Raw genomic sequence first — 26584 nt, 5'->3', positions numbered from 1 at the left:
GTAACATATAATTAAATTCTAGACCTGTAGTGTGAACATGAATTACATGTAGACATTTGTACAAAGAATATGATCCTTACTGACCTTTATAGCACTTTAAAACTGAAATTAATTACTGGTTGGAAAAAAAACTGTTTTATGGGGTATTTTTACACCTTCACTTTTATATTGTGTTTTTTTTTCTTCTTTTTTTACATTTCGTAGGAAAACTAATACTAATGTACTAAAAAAATTCCTTTGAGACTAAACATACTAAAAAACATATTTGAATGTTGTAAAAGCTTCCAATTTAGATATGATTATTACCTTGATTTAGTTTGGGATATATTTATTTCTGCAAACTTACTTTATGTGGTGTTTAAACTCTGCAGAGAAATATTTTAGTGCAGTCAATTGAAGAAGCACATACACTAACCACCCACACCCTACCCACTAGTGGACCTATTTATACAGTACTTTTTTTATACTTTGGTATCGGATATGAAGACATAAATTCTCAAATATAGAGCAGTACTGTAGCAAACACCACTAGAACATGCGTATGCTCAAAGACTTGCATATATATATACACTTCTAAACCTCATTATGTGCCTGGCACCGGACCAATTTTACAATTGCCAACCTGATAACCCACCTGTTTTATATATATATATATATATATATATATATATATATATATATATATATATATATATATATATGATGGGAAAAATCCCAATAAGGGCACTCACCAGGATTCACGTAATGACAATTTCTTTATTGGTAATCCATTACCAGTTAGGTTATGTAGGTCTACGTTTCGGCCACTAGAGGGCCTTTCTCAAGACACCACAGCATTTGACGACCACACTGCTCAGAGGTCAGGATACAGGATGAGCTGTGTGGACGTCAAATGCTGTGGTGTCTTGAGAAAGGCCCTCTAGTGGCCGAAACGTAGACCTACATAACCTAACGGTAATGGATTACCAATAAAGAAATTGTCATTACGTGAATCCTGGTGAGTGCCCTTATTGGGATTTTTCCCATCCTATATTTTATCGGGACACATTGTGTTGCCTTAAAGGAGCACCCCCTCAATTTTCAAAAGCTGTCCGTGAGTGCAGAATCTACAAAGATTTATATATATATATATATATATATATATATATATATATATATATGGAGGAATAACCCTTTCACTGCGCTAGGATAGATAATTCTTAGGCCGCAACTCTATAAGTCCCCCCTGTTAGTGGGGGAAGAAGAACAGCATACACAACAGAGATATAGAGTGTGCCTTCTCGTGTATCACCACCACCACCACCACCACCATTTTAGATGGCAAATAATCTCTTGTTTCAGTATCACAAGACGATTATACAATTTATTAAAAAAAATGGTAAAACAAATTTACAGTATTATATCATTCGGTAGTTCATAAGGAGTCACAAGGTTTCAGTCATCACAATAAACCAACGCGTTTTGTCACTTGGACTTCATCAGGGGTGAAATAGACTCAATAAAAAGAAGCTTCACAATAAATGCAACAACTAGACTGGTTCTTCTATGGTCTTGAACCAAACAAAATTAAGATTCAACTCCAGTGTGGAATAGGGCAAAAAAGACGATAAGTTGAGAGGTTTGTCCGTCAATCCTTATAAGTATGAATGATCTCTTGTGCCAGTGCCACTCCAGTAACTGCAATCGAACTTATAATTTGTTGCATTCTAGGAAAACACCCTAATCATTGAGCTTCTTGATCCTATATACATTCTTCATGATTTCTAACTACTGTACTGTAGATCATGATTTGTTTTTAAGAGATTTTAATGTTTTGTGTTTATTAAAAACTGTACTTCACTATACAGTAAACACATTTTGGTTTTATTGTGGGTACGTGCTTTGGAGTATTACTCCCTGATTGGATAAAATTGACCGATGAAGAAGAGATATAGGACTGGTTAAGTCTGTGACCAATAGTTTTTTCTGTATACTTGTTTTTGGTGGAGGAAGAAGTAACCTTCACAGTTTATTAGATAAACCTGCCCGCTGTGTTTGCGCATGATTAATAACTCCTCTTCACACTTTTGGGTAAGTTCCATGAGACTTTGTACAAGAGGTCAGAGGCTGAGAGAATTGTCCTGAGCTCTGATTGGTGGAGCTCATCACATTCTCCTCAAGTCTGTTGGAGGACAGCAGCAGCAGCCTCATCATGGGTTTCTAGTGACCAGTGTAGGGTCCTGAGGACCGAATTTGAGAACCACTGATCTACATGCAAGGCTTTGCTGCTACTTTTGACAGTGTAACATTCTCCCGTGCAGTTTGCTGCCAGTAATGATAAGAGGGAGAGGGTCTCCCTGTCTAAAGAGACCCGGGCCCTTCAAAGGCTTAATCCAGCCCTGTTCAACCATGATGTCACCCAGGAATTCTTTCAATTGGGGCCCAGTCACGTTCTTTCCCCCTTTTACGGCAAGCACAAAGTACAAAGTCTTGCTGTATTTATTAATGAATATTTTAGTTTTTTTCGCTTGCACTCCCAAGTTTCACAAAGACTGACATATATGACTTGGAAGTTGACTACATTCAGCCCTTTTCAAGTCTGAATATATTACTGCTTTTTATTGTATATTGTTGGACGTTCTCATGTTTTTATTCAGTACTACTGTGTATTTGTCTCTGCCACAATTGCTGCAAATGGAAACCTTGTCCTTGCTACATTGTAAAAATGTCAATTATTTTACAGATTGTTACCAAGTTTGAGACCATATTTTTTAATGAGAGACATTTTTATTGTACTTCTTGCAATTTATTACATTTAGACCTGCAGCATATATTCAGAACAATGCCTTATAAACAATACTGTATGCTAGATTCTAATTACATTGTTATTTTGTTGCTTACAGTAAAAGTAATTACAATGAAAGATCACAAACGGCAAAATGTGCAATTATTCGCAGATGAAATATCCCTTATTTCCAGTTATATTAATACATGAGCAAACTTTTAGGAAGCTCAAATATTATCACAGTGGGGTTTGGTATTTATGGTCAACATGAATAAGGTGTAATAGAAACATAGAAACATAGAATTTGACGGCAGATAAGAACCACTTGGCCCATCTAGTCTGCCCCTTTTTTTAAACATGTTACCTCAAACCATATTTGATCCTTATTTTTTTGTAAGGATATCAATATGCCTATCCCAAGCATGTTTAAATTGTACTACTGTATTTGCGTCTACCACCTCTGATGGGCGGCTATTCCACTTATCTACTACTCTTTCTGTGAAGTAATTCTTCCTCACATTTCCCCTGAATCTTCCTCCCTCTAGTTTCAGTGCATGTCCTCGTGTTCTGTTGCTCCTCTACCTGTGAAGAATGTCTTCCACCTGTACCTTGTTAAAACCCTTGATATATTTGAAAGTTTATATATATATTTATATATCTATGCAGAAATAAGAAGAAAGGTGCGCTCCATAGTGCATTAAAAGGACTTTAATTTGGATAAAACACAATATCCCAGGTACATATCAAGATAGCCTCGTACCCAATCAATAATCGCTGTGGACTGGGTACCACAAGGTATGACAAATAAGCCAAAGGCAAAGCTGCTCACGTCACAGGAACGGTGTCTGCCCGAACAACCTCAGATGGTCCGCCAGGCTGGTTTGCCGTGCAGGTCAGCGGGGATGCCGGGGACGAAGGGAGCCTGAGAAGGAACGTAAGCCAGCAGTAGGATCAAACACCGGTGGGGGACGTAGGCCACGCCCTGACGCGTTTCGTCACTGGTACTTCGCCCTCTGACGAAGTCCCAGTGACGAAACGCGTCAGGGCGTGGCCTACGTCATTTGCAGACTTGCACATGGGCGGGCTTTAACTCTGGCAGGGCAGAGACTGTCTGATCTCAGGGCTCTGCAAATTCACACAGCAGAAATCAGGTCTGAATTAGGCCCTAAATACAGTATTATAAAAAAAATATATTAGCCATTTAAAACCTAAAGACTTAATCTTAAAAAGTCTTTAACCTTTTTGTCCCTGTAATTTTATATCAGGAATTACCACTTTTATCAACAGTAATAGTTTAATATAAGGGTTAATTGTGCTCTTATATTGCGTGCTTAAGCTTCTGATTAACAATTTATTCTGGCAAACTGCTCGCTAAATTCTAATAACGAGAAGCGATTTGTGAAAATGGCTTTAAAAATGATAGAAACCAAAACTTTAATTTCAGCAATAAAATGAAAGATTATTCATCACAATAATTTCAGGGTAACAGAAAAAAGTTCCTGTGTGCATGGTTAATATTGCTATCTTTATGAGGTCAACAATGTCGAAGTCGACAGTTAAACAGCCGACCTCGCGTGGTCAACATTGACAAAAGGTCGACATGTTCTAGGTTGACATTGTCAAAATTTCGACACAAGCAAAAGGTTAGCCTTGGAATAGACACATTAGCATGTCGACATGAGCTTTTACGTTTTCTTTTTACTTTTGTCGGACTATTTCAATGTCGACTAAATTGGGAATAGTAAGAATAGCCCGAAGCATGGCTAGCGAGGGCAAACCATGCATTGGTACGGTCTACACTAATTGGAGGTCAAAAATGTAAAAAACTCAACTCTATTTTTTCATGTGTCTACATTTTTCCTGTTGACCTTTTGCTTGTGTCAACCTTCCATCAATGTCAACCTTTTCAGTGTCGACATTGTGAGTGTTGACCTTTTTAGTTGCCTTATGGACTGTTGACCTAGACACTGTTGACTCTTTGTGATCAAAACCTCTTAATGCCATATAAACCGAAAATGCAGCTGAGTCTTCTTATTATGCTTCGGCAATGTGTGGTAGAGTCCGAGATTTAGGAGAGCTTACTGTCTTCAGAACTCTTAGATGAGCCCTGAAAAAAAATGAGATAGACAGCAATAGAATTTTAAATAGCAGGCAATCATCAAATCTCTGAATTCCTAACCTACATTGTATTTTTATCCATCTATTTGTAAAACCCAACCTGCACGCGTGATCAACATTTTTCTGTAATGGTCATTTATCCAGCATTCATTCGTCATTTATCTTTAAATTAGTAGCAGGGAACCTGCAGGGTATCATGTTGGTAAATTAAGTTATTAACAATCTACCCCACAAAGCAAGACAGGAAAGTGTTCATTATTTTCAGATCATTTAATGTTAACGTCACCTGGGCAAGTAACTAACCTCACCACGGTTAATGTAGCTAGCATTGTGTGTCCACTTGTACTGATGAATGGATTGTGCTTAATCAGGAAACTTCATTATTAATTTGTCCAGACCCCTAGTCAAAATCTTCAAGTAATTTTCTATCTCAGTAGAGGGAAGAGTTTAGTTTCACACTTACAACAAAAGAACTTAATGACTTTTCATAATTGTGTTCAAAGTTTAATGGACCTTTAAAGAAAGTTAGACGTTTCTCTAAAGGATGATTCCATCTTTAAATAATATTTGTAATAAAGCTAATATTTGACCAAGAAATATGTCAGTGTTTTCTTTTCTTTTTTTAAATTATTTTTGAGGTCTCAAAAATTCAATTTGTAGGCACATTCCCAATTATATCTCCATTTAGGTGCACCAAGTAGTGTTTGACTTTGGCACAGAACAGAATTTTGTACTGGTTAGCGTGATTGGCCAACTCAAGGCTGAATAGAAGTGTATGATGACATTGTCCAAATATCACAACATTTCATACATGGACACTTGGGGGTCGATACTATTAACCCTGATGTGTGCGGAGGATTTTCCGAGTCCAAATCTTCACAACATCGGGCGCACTTTACGGCAGGCCGAATTCGCTGAAAAGTGCTCGCACCTCCATAGGGGTGCGAGCAATTTTCAGCCAATTCAGCATTGTGAAGGGTGTGAGTTAGGCTGACTCTAAAATATCACAGTAACCTTTTTTCAAAAGGATCTTTACTTATTGGAGGGAGATGAAGTACTCATCCATCGATGTTCACTCAGCTCTCTCCAAGAAGTAATCACACTGACCTTTTAGCAAGGCCTCCAAACTTTCAAGCGTTCTCCGAAAACTCACCTCTTCAGGCAAGCCTATCATATTTAAGTTCTACACACATAACCCTCTGAGGCACTTATGTATTATATAGCTTCCCTTCTGGACTTGTAACTTGGTGGGACTGCTATGCTATTACTGGTGCCTGTCCTTGTGTTTCCCTCCTATATCCCTATAGATTGTAAGCTTGCAGCAGGGCCCTCTAACACCCAAGTCTGTCTGTTGTTACCCAGTTTGTTTTATCACTGTCTACTATTGTAAAGCGCAACGGAATCTGCTGCACTATATAAGAAACTGTAAATAAATAATAAATAAGGCCCTATGTTCATATAAAGGTTTCTTTGGTGGAAAAACAATCTTCCGATTTATCCCAGAACCATAAAGGTGTCACCTCGGAAAAAGGGCTACTACAGCCCAAAACATGTTGTTCAGTGGAGAGGACCCATAACCGGCTGGGAGTCTTACCTTTTTTTTCCATCTGGTACCATCCCCATTCCTATCTGGATTTGGAGTGGAGGTGGCAGTTTCTGGCTGTTTATTGTTCTGTTTTAGTTTTTTACCTGATACATTGCATAATGTAATTTTCCTTTTTTGGATTAAAAACCTCCTTTTATGGATGGATGCCGCCGATGAATTTGTAATCCTGACCCGAGAGGAAGTTCAAAGAAACCTTTTTGGGACTATAGGGCCTCATATTGAGGTGAGTTGGTGCCCCAAGGGGCCATGTTGATTTGAGGTGATACACGGAGTCAGTTTGGGAATTTTCCTATATGTCCTGAGAGGAAAAGAAACCTTTTTATAGGTACTTGTTTCCTAGCACGGCCACACCGATTTGTATCGGGGTGATCGTGTCGGAAAAATCGCGTCGGTCGCATCGCATGCGACCAAATCGCATGCGATGAGACCGACGCGCTGCGACCCGATTTTTACATTGAATCAAAAGTGAATAAGGCCCCTGGGACCCTATTTTACATTGGATTCAATGTAAAGTATTCCCCAGACCCCCAATTTTACCCCCTCAACGGCACCCCACGATTGACGCCAACCCGAAGCGTGGCGAGCGCAGCGAGCCGGCGAGGGGCGGTGGTGCGCGTCCTCCGACCTTTTCATACCCCTACTATCCACGTCGGCGTGGAGTTGAGAATATAAAGTGTGGTGAGCGCAGCGAGCCACCAAGCCCGAAGTGTGGCGAACGCAGTGAGCCCAGCGAGGGGTCGCGTATAACTTCACAGGTATACGTGTCCTCTCGCGGGGCTCGCTGCGCTCGCCACGCTTCAGGACTCGGTTGCTCGCTGCGCTCGCCACACTTTATATTCTCAACTCCACGCCAACGTGGATAGTAGGGGTATGGCGTCAATCGTGGGGTGACGCTCACAATGGGGTTGCGTAACTTTTTTACCATGACGGGCCCATCTACAATGTGAAATGGGTCATATTGGCCCATTTCACATTGTTTCCTATGTAAAATGGACTTAATCAAGTCTATCTCATCTTGTGCCATTATTTCAATGTTAAAAATATTTTAACATTGAAGCCTATGGCAAAATCGCGTCCATCACGTCGGTCGCGTCGGAGGCCATGTTAATGCACGCGACCGACGTGATGCCCCCGATTTTGCCTTTGCTGGCAAAATGGACCTGATTTCAAAGGAAATCGGGTCCATCGCGTCCATCGTGTACCTTAACTTTAAGGTACACGATGGACGCGATTGTGGCCGTGCTAGGAAACAAGTACCTTTTTATGAATATAGGGCCTAGCAATACGGTCAGATCACGCTGTATCTTGGAGTCGGATAAGCTGGGAGATTGTTTTTCCATCACAGAAACCTTTATATGAACATAGGGCCTTGCTAAAAGGTCAGTGTGATTACTTTTTGGAGAGATCTGAGTGAACATCGATGGATGAGTTCTTCACCTCCCTCCAATAATTTCAATTCCTTTTGAAAAAAGGTTACTGTGATATTTTAGAGACAGTGCCAGATGAGACTCTCTATTTCTTGGACCTAATGCTTGACCTGCTGACCCTGTCAACCTTAGCCATGTTGACCTATTCCAGGTGTCGACCAAAGTCCTGTCAACCTTCAGTGGCCATCCTAATGTATGTCGGCATCAGGATTCATTAACGTTTGTTTGCACCCTGGTTTCCTCCTTAGTATATACAGAAGTTTTCTCCGAAGCATCTTACAGGACTTCCTGATCAATTATTATTTATGTTACACGCCTGACCGGACATATCGTGTGGATAGTGCCCGTGAGCTCTGAGCTAATTGTGACTGTTATGAAGAGGGCACGGAATACCCCCTGGTACATTATCGTATTATAATACATGCATCCGTATTTCATCCTAAATGGAATTCGTGGCTTTTATGTAATTTATGATTTAATTTCTATGTATCATTTATGTGATTTCCTTTTAATAAGGGATGATGCATGTATATTTGACAGCCCTATTCACTAAACGGTTCAGGATACACTGACTCGTTTTGAATGTTATACATGTTTTTAATGGAAGGTATTTTAAATAAAGTATGTTGCCCCTATTGAGATTTGTGGTAGATACCACCGGGGAAGGATTAGAACCAGATAATGTTAAATAAATAACATTGCGTGCATTAGCTGTGCCGGAGAAATTATATGCTGAGAGTGACAAGGAAACCGATTGCTGCACAGACACAGTAGTAGAATTTGTACAGGTTGAGTATCCCTTATTCGAAATGCTCGGGACCACGAGCATTCCGGATAAGGGAATATTCAGTTTTTTTGATTTTTTTTTTTTTAGCCATACTTACCTGCCCCTGGTGGGTCCCCGATGGTCCCTCGGCGTCCATGGAGTCCTCCGGCGTCCACGGCAGGCCACCAGCACCGTCTCCGGCGTCTCCAGCGGTCCCAGGAGTGCTTTGCGCAAGTTCCCAGGCATGCCGGTGACGTCACCGGCACGCGCGTGCACTCGCGCAAAGCACTCCTGGGACCGTTGGAGACGCCGGAGAGGATGCTGAAGGCCTGCTATGGACGCCGGAGGACTTGGTAAGTATTAATTGAGGGTTGTGGGGGGAAATTTTTTTTTTTATTATTCCAAAAAGCCACGGTTTTTGGAATAATTCGGATACGGGATGCCCGGATACTGGATGCCCGACCTGTATCACACTTGGGAATTGATAATGAAGAGATCTGTTCCTGCCATTTTCCAAATACAATCTAAAAATGTCAGTTAGGGGCTGATTGTATAGTATTTTCTCATTCTCTGATATATCTCTCTCCAAAGATTTGATACACCTCTCACATAGTGTTCATGCCAATCTGTCTTGTCCAGCCACCCCCTGGGGCAGGCATACTTGGCTAACAAATACTTTTAACTAGCCCAACTGTAGCTCAAGAACAATGCTGTCCTTCAGAGCAGCAGTTCCAGTCTGTGTGGCATCTAGATGGATCCTGTTGGTAAGTACTTGCCTTGGGGATAGGGTTGGGCACTACTGGGATGGTTAGGGTTAGGCTGCAAGGAGAATGGGGATTGTCATGGTTAGTCTACAAGAGGTGTGGGTTAGGGATAGCAGTAGCATTAGGGATACTGGTTGGCAGTGGGGGTGCCAGAGGAGGGTCTGCAGAACAAAATTCAAATAGGGGAGCCACACCCACTGCCAGTGAATCAGTTTGGAATTGCAGTTGGTGGCAGTTGCTGTTCTTCCCCTGTTTGAACTGTGCTGCAGCCTCAACTCTTTGGCCTTCCCTGATGGTAGGGTAAAAATACTTACAAGAATCCATTGGATCTCTGGCCGAATTGATCCCATTGTTGGTATCAGATTCTACTTCTTATTTAGATGACAGTAGATAGAATTGTATTATTTAGAAGATAATAGATATAATCTGATTGGTTGCTATGGGCAACCTCCTATCTTTAATAGAATCCCCATCTGAGTAAATGTACCCAATATACGGTAAGTATGTATATGAAATATATGTGCTTCAAGGTTGTGCTTATTATATCCTTTCTAAAGCAGTGTTTTTTAATCTCCTATTTTTACTTATCCCTCATGGAAGTGGTTAATCCGGTAACTCTATAATTTAGTGAATTTATATACAAATTACATTTCCTGAAGCCATCAGCAGTAGATATAGTACAAGACCAAACGAAGTGTTTTTAACATAAAGCATTGTGGTTGGATATCAGAACAATGTGGATCATTTAAAAGCTTTTCCTGATTTTGTTTCTTCAGGCTGATATCAGTGATGTATCATTTTCATCTCAGTCTCATGTCTCATGTGACTACCATGAATTCCACAGTCACATGTATTTGGAACAACCCTCTGACCTGTAAAATCTACCTCTACTGTGATTGCACTTCACATACTAAGGGACAGATTGCTATCATGATCTAATATATTCTAGATATTGATACTGTAGCTAGAATTTGATTGGCGGCTTTCTACAACAAGTGTCCTTTTTTATTTTTCTAAGTTTCAGTACAAATGCGTCCCGCTACATTGTTGCTGAGTATAGCAGCTTAATGAAGGGGAATGGTGATGGTAGCAAAGTGTGGCAGACCATGCTCATTGGCATCGATGCTGTGTCCCACTGAAGGGAATCAGAGGTGGGCACATGTACATGCTGGCAACCATTCACTGCAAAGACATAGTGGTGAAGTGAGTGGTACAGTATGTGTAAATAATCGCATTAGAATCTTAATTTACTGTATGGGACAAATGTAATATAGTGTGAGAATGAGAAAGTGATAGATTTTGGGAGAGTTTTCCCATTTTTTTAAAGCAGCAATCATTTACACTGAAAAAAAAAACAGGTTGATTTTGGTATGATTGCCGCTTTAAAAAAAAATGGAAACTCTCCCAAAATCTCTCACTTTCTGTTTCTAACACCCTATTAGATTTTGCCCTATATGTGTGATTGACAGTCATACTTTACTGCCTTCCAAAATTATTTTGAAAAGGAGATAATTTGTATTTTTATAAGAAAATTTCTATTTACAGAAAACCAAAGAAAAGTCTGTATGTGAGATTTTTGCATTCATTAAAAACATAACAATACCCTTGAATACATGTGCAGAATACAAGACTAACATGTCCGTTACAAAAATTGTTGTTCCAATATTTCTTTGTTTAATTTGTCATCCACTAGTGACTAGAGCATTGAATAGACTCATTTATTTCACTTTGGATTTTGTCTTAAAAAAACATTGTTGCCTAGTAGACTATAAGAATTACTTCATCATGTGGTATCCCTCACATTTAGTTATCTTCTGTACAAGGCCACGTTTTATGACTATTCAAAGTGTTATTATAAATATGGCTTTCAAATACCAAAGTGCTTAGTAAGTTGTTTTCCTTGCAGTCAGGAATTCCTGCTAGAAGAGGGCATGGGGTATAAACTCTACAGGCTTTTAGTGAGCGGATATTGAACAGAATAGCATTATTATGATCAAGGATGTAGCATGCTTAGACTGCATCCAAAAACATGTTGAGAATTCATCAAGATGGTGAAACACGTGTATGGTTACAAATGAATTCATTTCTGTCAACCAATTGTTTCTGATTAGTTAACACATTGAATTAGCTTACTTAAATATGTCACAACCTTGTCCAAAATGTATCTTGCCTTTTCTTTATTTGTTAACTAATTATAGAGTTGACGTTTTACGTTTGTAACGGGTCTTGATCATGAGATAGTGTCTGTGTCCACAGTAAATAGGTTGATACCAAAAGTTTGGTCCACATTGATAAAAGGTCGACATGAAAAAGGTCAGCACAGGAAATGGTCAATGTGATTTTTTCAAGGTTTTTTTGTGTCAATGTAGACACCGGAGCATATGGGCGCCCCCAACTAGTGTAGTGCATGCCCACACATGTCTCACTTGTCTCCGTTACTGCTGTGCTCAGCACAATTTACCATTCCTACTCGTAGTCCATGTGGATGTAAAAGTATAGCAAAAGTCCCCTTTCCAAAAAAACTCATGTCAACCTTTTCATGTGTTGACCAATGCCATTTGTCAATGCTGAACTTTTGCTTCTGTTGGCCTTTTGTCAATGTCGACTTAGCCCATGTCAACATTATGTCAATGTTATCTAATGCAAGTTGACATTTTGACCTATACACTGTAGACCAGGGGTGGCCAAACCTGTCCTCAAGATCTACCAACAGTTCATGTGTTTCAGGCAGCCAGTGGATCTGTAGTAGGAATGCTAAACCACATTGCAGCCCTTTAAGGCCTGTACGCACTGGACTACCTTTTAAATGATTTTGCCAATTCCGATGGGTCTGTATGAAAAATTCAGAATATCCTTCAATGTGTACACCAGTGGCGTAACTAGATATCTGTGGACCCCATACCAGAAGTTTGTAAGGGCCTCCATGTACAGTACCATGTAAATGTTAGAGGGACGTTGGCCCCTTTCAGCTCTGGGCCCCATAGCAGCTGCACTCCCTGCATCTATTGTAGCTACACCTTTGGTGTAGGCACTGTGGACTCCCATGTGTCATCAGCAACATACTCTGTCATCTGTACATGCAGGGTGTTGGAGGAACATCGTTATCAAGAGCCTTGCTGCAGAATGCAACATGGCACCCGTTCCACCACTCCTTTTTCTTATCATTGCTCATTTGTCAAGTGTGTATACACTTGCCAAAGCCAGAACTCTGTTAGTTCCCCATTGTTAATGTGGTCACCAGGAGGTACACACATCGTCTTTTTGTTTGTTTGTGGACTTCTGCACTCATGTCCTCAAGGGCCTACATTCTAGTGATTGGAATGGAGTGATTGGAGATCGGAAATTTATTCTATAAATGATCACTGTCTTTGCAAAATTTGTTAGATTGAAAATGAAAAAACAAAAACACTTAATTTGAAACCTCAGGTGAGAGGTCGGTATTCATCCACGTTAGTGACCAAATGGTATTTTACGGTCAATGAAATCAGTTTTTATTTTGCAATTGCAGCCTCCTTGACTGGAAGATGTAATGATAATGCCTCTCAAGGAAAGAGACACTTTGCTTATATATCAGAAACAAAGGGAATTGAATAGTGATTGAATTACTGTGATGTGATTGACTGTCGTTATAAAACTGTGATTGCAACCAGTCAGAGGAGATAGGGTCCCTACGGCATATAATGCAGCTAACAGGACTGTCTCTTCCTTGATTAAAACCAGTGACTGAGGATGCAGTGCAGACAATCACAGATAGAAGCTAGCTCTCGGAACCACTCAGTGAGCAACGCCTGATTTGTTTTCTTAGTAACCAATGATGTACTGACATGGAACGCAATGTAAGACGGTATAGCTTACCAATGCTCTACACAATATTTTATTCCGGTTTCCTCTGCTCTAGCACATATATCTTAATTGAATCCCTTCCTTATCTGGCACAGCATATCATTACCGCTCCGGCATTCTCATTTGGCTATTGTTGCATGCCCAGATTTCAGACAATGGATTTTGCTTTTGCAAAACATAAATATTTAATTTGTAGTCTATAAGCAACATCTGACTGTAACAGACAATGTTTGCTACCAGTACATATTCAGTGTAAGAAGATTACATTTTCAATGTTATGTATGTGCATTTATTTATTTAATCTGAAAATTCAGTGGACAAAGATCATATCAATTTTTAAACAATTTTATATACATATAACGTATCATTTCAAAGTAAAAAAAAATATGAGAGTACTGCATGTTGAATTATGGTAGTAAATAATTATTAAGAAGATACATTGTTAAAGGTTGAGTATCCCTTATCCGGATATCCCCAAACCAAAATATTCTGAAAATAGTAGGTTTCAGATTGTTTGGGTATTCCATCCCCCCCCCCCCCCCTGCACATTTTGTCATACTCACCTCATCCCCCGTTGTCCGTGGCGGCCATCGTATTCGTCTTCAGCTGCAGCCCCGGTCACAAGGATGTATTGTGTGAGTGTGCTGTCACCGTCACACCTATGCACATTTGCAATGCATCCTTGGGACCGGGGATGCCACTGAAGATGAATCTGATGGTCGCCGTCTATACCAGGGGACACCGTGGATGTCAGAGGGACGTAATTTTTTTTTTCCGAAATCCGCGATAATCCCTTATCCAAAAGGCTCATGGTCCTAAGCATTTTTGGATAAGGGATACTCAACCTGTATTTGTTTTTGTTACTGTATTGTATATTAAAACATATACTGTTGTGGATTACTTATCATCAAGTAATAAAACATGTTGCTACAGTAATATAACTTGTTCCATATAATAAATGATGCTACAACTAGATAGATAGATATTTTAATTCAGTATTTTTTTATTAATTTTACAATAACAAAACCCCCAAACAGGCAGACACGTTGATACATATTCATTGTGCATAAAGTAGATGATACAATACAGCAGATATAGTAAAAAAAAGCAAATATCAAGTACGTACTAAGAATCACACTTCCAGAAGGCTCTAGCGACACCGAAATGGGCAACAAAGTCGACTCGCATCCAACAGGTCCAATGCAACATTCTTCATAGGACATACATAACCCCAGTAGGACTTCAGAAAATGGCAGGCTCAGCCTCAGGTGTCCGAAATGCGGCGAGTCCAGGGCCACCTTCTGGCATCTGTTATGGTCCTGTAATATAGTAGGTCAATTTTGGGATAAAATACGACAGGTCTTGGTCGACATGGGGACACCACGGGACACCCTTATGGCTAAAAACATGGTTTTGGGGATCTGGCAAGAAGAACTCTTATCTAGAGAGCAATCCTCTTTCTTATTAATGCTCACAGCCTTGGCTAAACTGATAATTGCACGACACTGGATGGCCTAAACAGGCCCGGCACTTACAGAATGGATAAATTTAGTAAATACGATATACAAGCACGAAAAAATTCACTTTGCCTCAAAAGGGGCTTACACAAAATTTTGCGTTATCTGGAACCAGTGGCACCAGTCTAAATGGTACAAATTTGTAGGATTATAAATTAGTATCCCTAGACTCGATTGAGGGCACTTTCTCACAAAGACACAGTCCGTCTTTTCGTACCTTGAATAGAAAGTTTCACTTTTTTAGTAATTTTGTGGATTTTCTTATATTGTTAGTCGTTCTTTTTTTTTTTTTTTTTATTCAAATAATTGGTTGTTCTTACAGAGCTGAATGTGTATATTCTATCATTTTGCTTGTCCTTCGTTGCCGTATGAAATGTGACAGAACCCCCTAACTTACTTTAAAGCAAGGGGTGATAGAGTCCCCAGTAGGATTGTCTAAGAGTGTTAAATTATTTAAGTAGGAAAACAGATAGGATGATCTAAGACCTCTGAGTTATTTATATAGGCCTGGAGTAAATATATTCGCCTGTCTTCTCTGAACCCTCACCTGTTTCTACGACCCAATGCCCCTCCCGGTAGGGACCCATATACATTCCACCTCTATTAAGTGATGCGTCTTGGAGTTCCCAGTAGAATGGAACTGGTAAGCCACTATCTGAAAGATGATAGGGAGTTGCATAATGGTTGTAAAACCTAATTAATATAGAGGATAAGGTCGCCTACACCTCGTGTTCCCTCCTCAAGCCCACCCACCCCCACCCCCCCATAACCTGTTTCCATCAGATAAAAAAGAAAAAAAAACTTGGGGATCGGGAATATACAGTAGTGATGGAAACCACGAATTTGCAATGTGTAATGTCGGTATAATATGTTTGTATTGTATGTCAAATGTAAGTCTTGTACACGTATATGTATGTATTGTATTTTGAAAATGATAAATAAAGACTCAAATTTAAAAAAAGAAAAAAAAAAGAATCACACTTCCTGCAGAAGTTATATAGCTGAAATACTCGAAGGCGCCATTCGGGTAGGTGTCCAACAGATAGAGACAGCTAGATACTTTAGATGGTAGCAATGTTAAACTAGGTGGTAAGAGTGACCCGCATATTGGGCTGGAGGGATCTGCCTACACAGGAAAAGAAAAGAAGGTACTGTACCCACGCCTAAGAGCTACCATTTGGAGACAGTCCAGATGGAACTGTGGCTGTCAAGTTAGACTGCCTTTAATACAGAGCCCAAGTAGGGATGAAGCAGTCCAAGCTAGGCCACACTAAGAAATCTTACTTGTGAGAGCCGGGACTCTAAAAGACTCTGGGCCTTATTTTGGTTCACTCTTTCTGACAAAATCCTTCTTAGATGGACAAAACCATGTGCACTGCAGGGGAGCATATGCAAAATGTACAGAGAGAGTTAGATTTGGGTGGGGTTTTACTTCAAAGTGAGATCTATATTGAAGTGTAAAAATAAAGCAGCCAGTATTTTCCCTGCACAGAAACAAAATTACTCACCCAAATCTAATTCTCTCTGCACATGTTACATCTGCCCCCCTGCAGTGCACATGGTTTTGTCCATCTAAGAAGTATTTTGTCAGAAAGAGTAAACCAAAATAAGGCCCTTTGTGACTTTGCTTGCAGACTAGCTGCACATTGTCGCATTGGCCAAAGAAGCAAGGCAGTGCCCTGCATGGTTGGCTAGATTTTGATTTGGTTTTCATTTATAAATTCTGCTGACATAAAAAATACTCCATTGTTATTAACTAATCCCAACAAAAAAATATGCATTGACCCTGATTTAAGCACCTAAATACTGCACCACTAAACACTCTACTGAGCAAAATTCTCCAGATTACCACAATACACGGTATTTCTTTCTTTTCTGGGAGTAAATATTGAAATAGTGAAATTAATGTGAATTCTAAGCCACTAAATTGAAGTTTCTCCATTGGAATCCAATATATTTTTTTAGGTAGGTTACTAATACCAAACTGTGTAGCCATCAGGTCTCTGGGAAAGTTGGTCTTCCTGTTTTGTTTTGGTGTACTGTATTATTACTTCCTAATAACTAATTAAAAATACATTTAAAGTATACCATAATATAAACCAATATTACTTAACTGAGATTAACACCAGACAATGCAACAATTTATCTTTTGTAAGGACAAAGCACCTATCACATGAATTTAGCAAAACAAAACTGTACATAGATGTTTGAAAACAAGAACCTTCCAGCATCAATTTAGTTAAACCAACTTGTTTATCAATTAAGTGATTAGTGTCCTCAAAATAAAGCCATCTTAACTTGATCAAGCAGTCAGAGTAGTGATGTGAGTCTCCGCAAGACTAATTACTGAAGATTGTTGTGTCAGATTCACTTCAGTAAGAAACAAAGTCCATGTGTCTGCAGTAACTTGTTTTACTGATAATCACATTACATCATAAGCCGGGAGTTTAATATAAACTACAACTCCAGCGTAATGCAGGAGATCGGACACAACCAAAATGACAACGGAGAATCTACAACACAGCTTTAGAAGTATATAACCAAGATAGACCATTGTAAAGGGCAGTAACTCTTCCTAATTAGATGTCAATGATCTCAAAAGACATATTGATTGGCTCATGGTTGACTAGAAGTAAGCTATCATCCTGAATACCTACTGAAGGTGTGGCTCTTTTGGCTCACTTATGCTTTTCTAGATAATTTCAATGTTACTTTCATACATTGACACACAGTCTCCATATCTCATGTATTCCAGGTTCTATTGTTCGAAGACATTTCTCACTGTTGCGTGCTCAGCATAATTATGTTTCCTGTTATGTGTAATTATGCCACAAAATAAAGCGTGTGGTTGAAATTAAATAATTTAATCAAATAGAAAACAATCCAAATAAAATCTACAACCAAAATAAATAATATTTAGAATGTGCAAACTGAAAGGCATCTTTAAATATTTCCGAAGATACTGATGCAAAAGTCTTGTTGCAGGATTCATCTAAAAATATATAACAATCCTCTGTTCCATAAAAGTGAATTTCAAAGTAAAAATAGGTTCATATAAATTTCAGAAAAACCAAGAAAAAAATATATCTTTTTAACCAATAATTATGTTTGGATTAAACAGTTGCCCTAATTTCGTTTAACAAGCTTTTGCGTATAGATAAATAAGTATAATGAAAAGGAATTATACCAAAATGAAGACCTTTCGCCTTTATACTTCAAGGGTTCTCTTTATTGGAGTCTTTAAGTTGTGAATCAGCAACTAAAGCTTATACCAAACGTATCAAAAGAGAAAATCCAATTGAATTTCAATTTCAATTGGAATGGTTTTTCTTTGATAAAATGGATGACGTTTTGTCTCCCAGCTGGATAACACTGATAAATGCCACCAATCTCAAAAGTAATAACAATTTGTAACCATGCAATAGGGCACATCGACAGATTAAGGAGACAGTCAGCTGAGCTTTAATTATTTCTCTGGTTTTGACGCTTAGAAACATTCCCAATTACAGCCAATGTCATGAAAATAAAACAGTTAACGACAGCTTATTTTGATTTTGAATGTTGATTACAAATTCCCACAAATTTGACCTCTGTATGATTTCTAATTATCTCTTTTCAGTTACTACTATCTGCAGTATCTTAACAGACATATATTGCAGAAGAATATCAATTTAATTAATTTAACATTAATTTATGATGTCAGATTTTCTAAGATAAATTTGCTAGATAATGTGGAGTTGAATAAAAACAAAAATACATATTTTTTAAAAAACTATTTTTTTTCTTGAGAATGTTTGAGTTTTCTTAGAGTCAAAATATATTAGTAATATTAAGTATATCCTATTCAGGTTAAAGATATACATATATACATACATGCTGATTGTAACATGACATTTATAAACAACATGGTGCTGATAATGTATGTTAATCTGAGAAAATCCTATCAGTAACGTGAAAGAGAACACTTTTGCCAGAGATATGATTTCTCTCTGTCTAGCAAAATGTTCTCAAAGTTTCCTTGTCAAAGGTTCCAATGAAGAGAATATGAAAGACTAATAAATAAGAGCCTCACAATGGTCACGGTTGAAACAAAATCAATTAACAATGTATTGTTGTAAATGTAAAAATTGTTTTGGGAATAATATTGAAATTCCTGTACATTTTGATTTTATAAAAATAATTGTTATCTTAATGTATGTGGAGCGGATGGCCCCAAGACTGTCTACCAGTTCCATGAGACATGTGAGACTCCAGTTAATATTTTATAGAAGCTAATATTAGGGACTCCTGTAGCAGCCCCCTCTACAAAACATTTCAATGTCTTTCACAGAAAGGAAAATAACTAGAAAAAAATTGATAATGACAAAAAAATCTAAAATATATAGACAAATATATATCCACTTTTCCTATCACATGCCTCTGTGCACATTTATTAAAGGTTTAGAAACAGAAGAAAATATACTATACGATATTTGTGAACTGAAATGTTTCTTGCAAATTAAAATGGAGGTTTTTTCCCTTGAGGGGGAGGGGATAACCCACTGTCTCAAGGACCCCGGCGCTAATGGGAATATATAAAAGATGCAGATAAAGGTGGTTCTTGTGTGTAATATAAACCTTAAATGGCTGCTGCAGGTGTAAGGAGTCTGCTAAACTCCAAAAAGAAGAAAGAATTTTCTTCTGACAAAAGTTTTGTTTGGGGAATACACACTGCGCTGTCAATAAGGAAAATAAATAAATATATAATAAGCGACCTTGCAAAGCTTCAAACGGCCACTGAAAACTCACCTATTCATCAAACCCTTGCCTGCTTACATCCTGCTATCTAACCACCACCCCCTCGCTTGCACCTCTTGTAATCTGTCTGTCTCCCCTTCCTACTAGATTGTAAGCTCCTCCGAGTAGGGCCCTCTTCCCTCCTGTTGTCAAAGCCCACTTCTCTTCACATTTCACAGCTCTTCTATACTCCAACACTCAGTGACCATCTTTGTCTGCATACTCCTCTCCATCATTGGCCTCAAGCCTCTAGTTGTATGTTGATTGAGTCCTCACTACTTACATTTAAGCTGTAATGTGTATTGAACTGTGGCGCTCTTTATTTGTACTCTATTTTTGTTATTTATTCAATGTTATGCCAAGCTTTGTCTCCCTGTATTGTTCCTTTGTACGGCGCTGCAAAACACTTGTGGCGCCTTATAAATAAAATAATAATAATAATAATAAAAGGAGTGGTAAAATTACGCTGAGCACAATGATGGAGGACATGCTGTATTTAAATTAAAAAGTTTTATATAGACAAATAATATTATAATGGTATAGGTGGGTAAAAAAAACAGAAATTGGAATATAATCAACACACAAACATACAATATATAGTACTCTCATATATGAGACAATAAAAAACTTTGCATGTGTAAAAGCAGACTTGGCACAATCCTGACTGAATGTCTGCTGGCGTCCCAGCAGAAACAGAAGGGTAAAGATCTAGTTAGTAATGATCAAGTTAGTAATGGGCCCAAAAAGCAGGAGTCCCGATAAACCACTGATGGATGCGGGTAATGTTATAACTCACTGGCTTGAGGGATATTGGGGCGGCACCTCTGCGGGCTGATGGAGATCCGTTAGCGGAGGGTTCTACACTGTGGGCGGCTTCCACATGTGGTTCCAGGCACTGGGATGCACGGCAGCGGTGGAGGCGGAACTTTCAGCCGTATGTAAATGCGGCAAGGTCTCTGAGTGTAAGGGCGGAACCAAGTCTGCGGCAGGCATTGGAAGAAGTTAAGCAATGCGTTTCATCAGCGGCGTAGCTACGTTTTGCGCACCCCCTCACCGTTAGGGGGGCGCCCCCCCGCCGCCCATTCAAACCCCCCCAATACCCCACAGCCTTACCTTTCGAGCTGGTCCCGGAGGCTCCGTTCTTCTGCTGAGGACCACCACAAAATGGCCGCCCCCATACAGCAGACAGTTTCAGAGAACTGTGTGCTATATGGGGGTGGCCATTGTGTGGTGGTCCTCAGCAGAAGAACGGAGCCACCGGGACCAGCGAAATAGGTAAGCCTGCGGGGGATTGGGGGGAGGTGTAACTATAGCACCGCAGCCCCCGGCGCCCCCATATGCACAGCGCTCCCCCACGGTGGCGAGGGCTGCGGTGCTATAGTTACGCCAGTGCGTTTCATCTCCAAAGCAACTGGAGACTTTTTCAAGCTCTTTTTTACCCACCTATACCATTATAATATTATTTGTCTATGTAAAACTTTTTAATTTAAATACAGTGTGTCCTCCATCATTGTGCTCAGCGTGATTTTACCACTCCTTATATATTCATTTATTTTCCTTATTGACAGCGCAGTGTGTATTCCCCAAACAAAAATTTATTGCAAATTAAGTTAATATAATATGCATCAATAATATATTAAACATTTTATTAATGTGCAAGTTATTGATTTGTTTAATTGTTTACATTACCCCTAACATCACTTAGCACGTATAACTAATACTTCACTATGGGCAAATTGCTGTTTTGTGCATCCTTTCTAGGATTTAAAATATTTGTATGGATAGTATGGGTTTCCCAAATATTGTAACATTCAGTATTAAATGCTTGATTGCTTTACAGGTTGTATAACATAATTTAATTTTAACATAAAACTGACACCTTTCTTTATTTTACTCATTTACAATTACAGTATGTACGGATGGTGTAATGGTTAGTATTACTGCCTCACAGTACTGGGGTTCGATTCCCATCATGGCTCTAACTGTGCGGAGAACATTCTCCCCTTACTTGCAAAGGTTTCCGCCAGGTACTCCGGTTTCCTCCCACAATCCAAAAATATACTGGTAGGCTGATTGGCTCCCAACAAAAATTAACCCTAGAATGTCTGTGTATGTGTATATGTGGTAGAGAATATAGATTGTAAGCTCCACTGGGGCAGAGACTGATGTGAACTGATGTTCAAATATTCTCTGTAAAGCGCTGTAAACCGCTATATAAGAAATTGATAATAAATAATAATTATATATAAATATATATATATGTATATATCAAGAACAAACCCTTGTTTCACGCCACAGGAGTTTAAAATACTTTGTAGAGGCTGCCTTGCTTACAAGATCCCCTGTTTGATGGGGGATGGGGAAAATATGGAGTACGGTTGTGAGCTGGCACCCATTATGTTGATCTTTACAATTAGACCAATAGACCCCTATAATATATTTTCCAAAGCATAAAGAATAAAGTCCATAAGTTTTAAATATTTATTAAAAAGTCTCTTATTTCAAGCATTGATAGCAGTTTTTCAGATTGTTTTGGGGTTCATTGAGTCATTTGCTTTTTCCAAGTGTTTGGAAACTTCTCAATGAACCTCAAAACAATCTGAAAAACTGCTATCAATGCTTGAAATAAGAGACTTTTTAATAAATATTTAAAACTTATGGACTTTATTCTGTATGCTTTGGAAAAGATATTATAAGACTCTTTTGGTCTAATTGTAGAGATCAACACAAGGGGCGCTAGCTCACAATTGTTCTGGCGATAACGGCTATAGATTGTCGCGATCCTGGCCGCAGATGGACAACCCACAGCCGTTTACATGGAAATGCCTACTTTTCGCCGATTGGTAGGTGGGTCATTGAATCCCGCCTGACGTTTTGCTGTTGGGCAAAACCCAAACGGGCCCAGATTACGGCTGTTGGGAGGGATTGACAGCCTAGATCCGTGTTTGCATACCCCCTTAATTAGTTTACCAAAAAAATTTTTATAATATTTATTTATTTTATTTGTAAATTAATTGTTTCAAATAAAATAAAACTTTATTAAAGTTATATAAAATTAAAAATACGTTTGTTTAAAATATTCTTATTCCTATTTGAAATGCTGGGACTAGAAATTTAGCTGCATTTTGTAAATGTATCCAATGAAAATTGTTTTCAAGTCAAGGGGTGCAAAAAAAATCCTAATGGGTGCCATCTTAAAAAAAACAAAAAAAAAACAATGAACATAATTGTACATAGTTGAATTGTAGATTTGCAGTTTTGTTTTCCTTAAATACAAACACAGTTAGGAATAACATTAGGGTTCTGAGTGGAGCCATGACCCAGTTCGGGTCTGTTGCCAGTTTGAAACTTGGGTATTTCATTTTATGAGAACAGGCCCAATTTACATGATTGTAGATATTTTAACTGATTTTTATCAATGCTTTTTTTTAAATTTTATAAATGTAAAGGATTTAAAAATATATACCAAAAACATAATCCTAAACAAAACACTTAAGGGTGGTTTTGCCAAAACCAAAAACATCTCTAAGCTCAACTTCAAGTCAATCTAGGCAAACGGAAATCCAAAAAATCATAAGGTGTAAAATCTGGTTCATTCATCAAAGGGACAATGATAACTGATATATGAAATGCTAAGTAGGAGAGTGTACATTTTATGTATATGATGTGTATTTCTTTTTCTACTAATATACAGTATATATATATTTGTTATTCTGTACAAAAATATATGTTAATGTTGTTCGGCTATATTGATTGTTAGATTATTCTATTGTATCTATTGATACAATAGAATAATTGCATCTAGAAACTCAGCAAAGTAATTATAATATGCCAAATACTGTTGCATCAATAATTATACTTATGTAAACTAATAATCTCTTAAACATAGATTAAAACTTTTTTTATTCATAATTCATTTTTGTTTTTGTTTTAAACAGCTGAAGATTCCTGTGGAGGCACTGTACGGGGAACCAATGGAATTATAACGAGTCCTGGATTTCCTAATGAATATTACAACAATGCAGACTGTACATGGACCGTGGTTACAGAACTTGGAGACACCATATCACTTGTTTTTACAGATTTTCAAATGGAGGACAAATATGACTACCTAGAAGTTGAAGGATCTGATCCACAAAAAATACGGTAATAGACCTGCTTATCTGCAAAGTTCATGGTTGAATTTATTATTATTCTGAATCTGCATACTCTGTGTGGCTTAAGCATGGGAGTAAAGGATGCCACTGCTATGGGGCCCTGGGGGTTAGAGGGACCTGGATCCAGGCTTTGAAGTTGCATACCAATCAACTGGCCAGCCTGAGTTGAGAGGCACTTAGTGGTGGATAATATGAATTTGGTCACTGTAACATGGCATAGTTTGAACTGAATAGCACTCTCATGTAGCACAGTATGAACAGGGGGGGCACTGCATTGTGGCAAAATATGATGTTGGGGCACTGTATATTATCATTTTAATTTGAGGATACGTACGGTGTGACTAAAAGTAATGTGTATTGACTGTCCTACTGTGTGACATAATATAAACTTTGGAACAGAAGATGTAATGAGAGGCATATCAAAATAGCTGTTTTCTTAATGCAAATAAAGGTGTTCATTTTGTAAGCTCTTAAAACAGTACTTAGAAATTACAACATGTATTTTATTGTTTAAAATTGAACAGATGAGATACAGTACTCTTTGATTTATCACCTTAGGTAGAAGACTGACTATGTATCCCTATATTCACCTTTGCCAAACCATGTTGCACTGTAGGTGGAGTAAAATATGCAGATTTGGGATGAGCCTGTCCTGCCTCAAATATGAATTGTATTGTAAAAATAAAACTGTGTTGCATTTGTGGGCTACATGTGAAAGCAGCTAGCATTTACCCTGCATGCAACACAGTAAGTACATTTGCGCTGTTTGAATTTCCGCATGGTTTGTTCCAGATACAAAGTTGCCCTCTCCCTAGAATTAGCCTCTATGTGTGGGTTTTCAAGATTTAAAGCAAAATTACTTCCATTGCTTCCTATTGTTTTGTGTATACTGTATATGGAAATATGCACTGCATACTAGAAAATACAACACCATTAAAAGTTATGTAGGTGCCAAAGAACTGGGTGTGCCAATAAACTAGAGGTTGACTTCTACTATCAAATTATATTCATAATTGCCTACTATCCTGTAAATTGTGGGAGACTCATAATTTTACATGCAGTCTCCTGCACTCACAGAAGAATGGCTGAATGAACAATTGTGACTACTCTGGCCATCAAGGTTAATGTGATTACAGTGGTTATAAAGATAATATTTTCAGTGGTTATACAGATAAGGCTATTTCAGCTAATGTTTAATCAATGATTTATATGTATTACTGTATATTTTATAATTAATATTTTATATAATTTGATATACTTTTTTATGTTTTACTGTATAATAGATTGTCATTGGCTGACTACTTGACAACTGTGCATTGTAATGATAGAATGTCCTAATACATTCTTATTAACATTTATTTTGTTCATCTACCAGTCATGAATAAACTGGTTTACTATATTTCAGATGACACCTTAGATTGGAATCTTTTAGAATGATTCTGTTATATTTCTGGTAAAAACACTGGTTTGGTTAATGACTTATATGTGGTTGCAATATGCCAAGCTAAGAATAACTGTCCAGAAGATACTAAGGGGGATATTCAATATCTGCCAATATTTACAACAAAGGAAATGTCTGCAGTTCAGTATTCAATCCCGGCTGGGACCCACCTCCCCATGGAGAGGAGTCTGTATTGTTGGAAATGGTCATGGATTGTCGAATCCGCTGCCGGTTTTCGACAAAATGGTAGCGCTTTCACCGAGCCACGGACTTTCCGACACTGGACCGTCGGAAAATTCAATTCCGACTGTCCAGGTACTGTTGGATCCAACAAAAAAATGGCCCGGGATTCCAACCAATGAAACATTCAATTAAGAGACTTATGCCTCCCTGTCACCCTTAGGTTCAGTTTTGGATGATGTAGACTTGTGCTGCTGTTTGTCCACACATTGCAAAGTTGACCACACTAGCACTAGTTTTGCCTATCACTTTGACCATAGATAATTTGATTTTGTCCTGGCTCACCAACCCAAGGCACCCCTGCAAGAGCCTCTGCAGCACCCCAAGGTGATTAGGCACACAGTTTAGGAACCACTGTCTTATACAATAAATACATTAATAATTGCAAATATTTCGCCAAGGGACAGCTCTTACAATAACAATACATTGTGGGGGCTTGCGGTATGATGACTCAGGTAGTCCTATTGTGCATGCACGGCATTTGGCGAGTTCATGTGTAATCTGTGTTGGACACATAGAGGGATCTTATAGATTGATCTTGGGTATTTGTGCATAAAGAAACCCAATGGATTCTATAGACAATGCAACTATAGATGACGTTGCCTATTGGGTACAGTACAAACTCCAGAGAGTGTGTGTAAAAAACCTCAAAAGACTTCAGTTTTCAGAGGTTTCACTGCATTTTAGTATATTTTCTCTTAAAAAAAGAAAAATGTCTTTCCATATTACAAAACCATAAAAATATCTAAAATTGTTATTGGATGATAAGAAAAATTTGTATGATTAAGATAAAATTGTACGCTGCTGTCATACCTATAAACCTAACAAATCTTATTTTATATATATATATGTATGGTCAGAAGATATTTTAATAAAAGTATAAAAGTTATTTTTATGTTTTTTGGACCTCTGAGAATGACCTTATTTTTTAATTTCTATAACATATCACGATGTTGCCCTAGAAGCATATAATCTTGCACTTACTCTTCTGTTTCTATTTAAGATACTGTGTATTTATCTGGGTCAGTCCAGATGTACAATATGAAATTTTAAATCATTTTGATATTTTCAGAACAGAAATATGAACACAGAAATGTATTTACTTGCAGTGTTGAATCGGTGTTTGTGTAGGAAGGCGAGCGGGCACTTGTGGTTTGAGTTTGCT

The 26584-nt window shown here is 38.2% G+C and overlaps 1 protein-coding gene across 6 annotated transcripts in view; it reads left to right on the top strand.

Moving 5' to 3' along the window:
* The window catches only part of CSMD3 (CUB and Sushi multiple domains 3), a 969186-nt gene that overhangs the window by 238286 nt on the left and 704316 nt on the right, over window positions 1–26584 (top strand). For all 6 annotated transcript variants that reach the window (XM_083186712.1, XM_083186713.1, XM_083186711.1 and 3 more), the window contains exon 5: window positions 23520–23727. In XM_083186712.1, coding sequence (XP_083042838.1) covers window positions 23520–23727 — 208 coding nt within the window. The remainder of the gene's footprint in view (window positions 1–23519; window positions 23728–26584) is intronic.

Source organism: Crinia signifera, chromosome 5 (genome assembly GCF_055691185.1).
Source record: "Crinia signifera chromosome 5, ASM5569118v1, whole genome shotgun sequence".
Lineage (NCBI taxonomy): Eukaryota > Metazoa > Chordata > Amphibia > Anura > Myobatrachidae > Crinia > Crinia signifera.
This window is presented reverse-complemented; position numbering and strand designations above follow the sequence as displayed.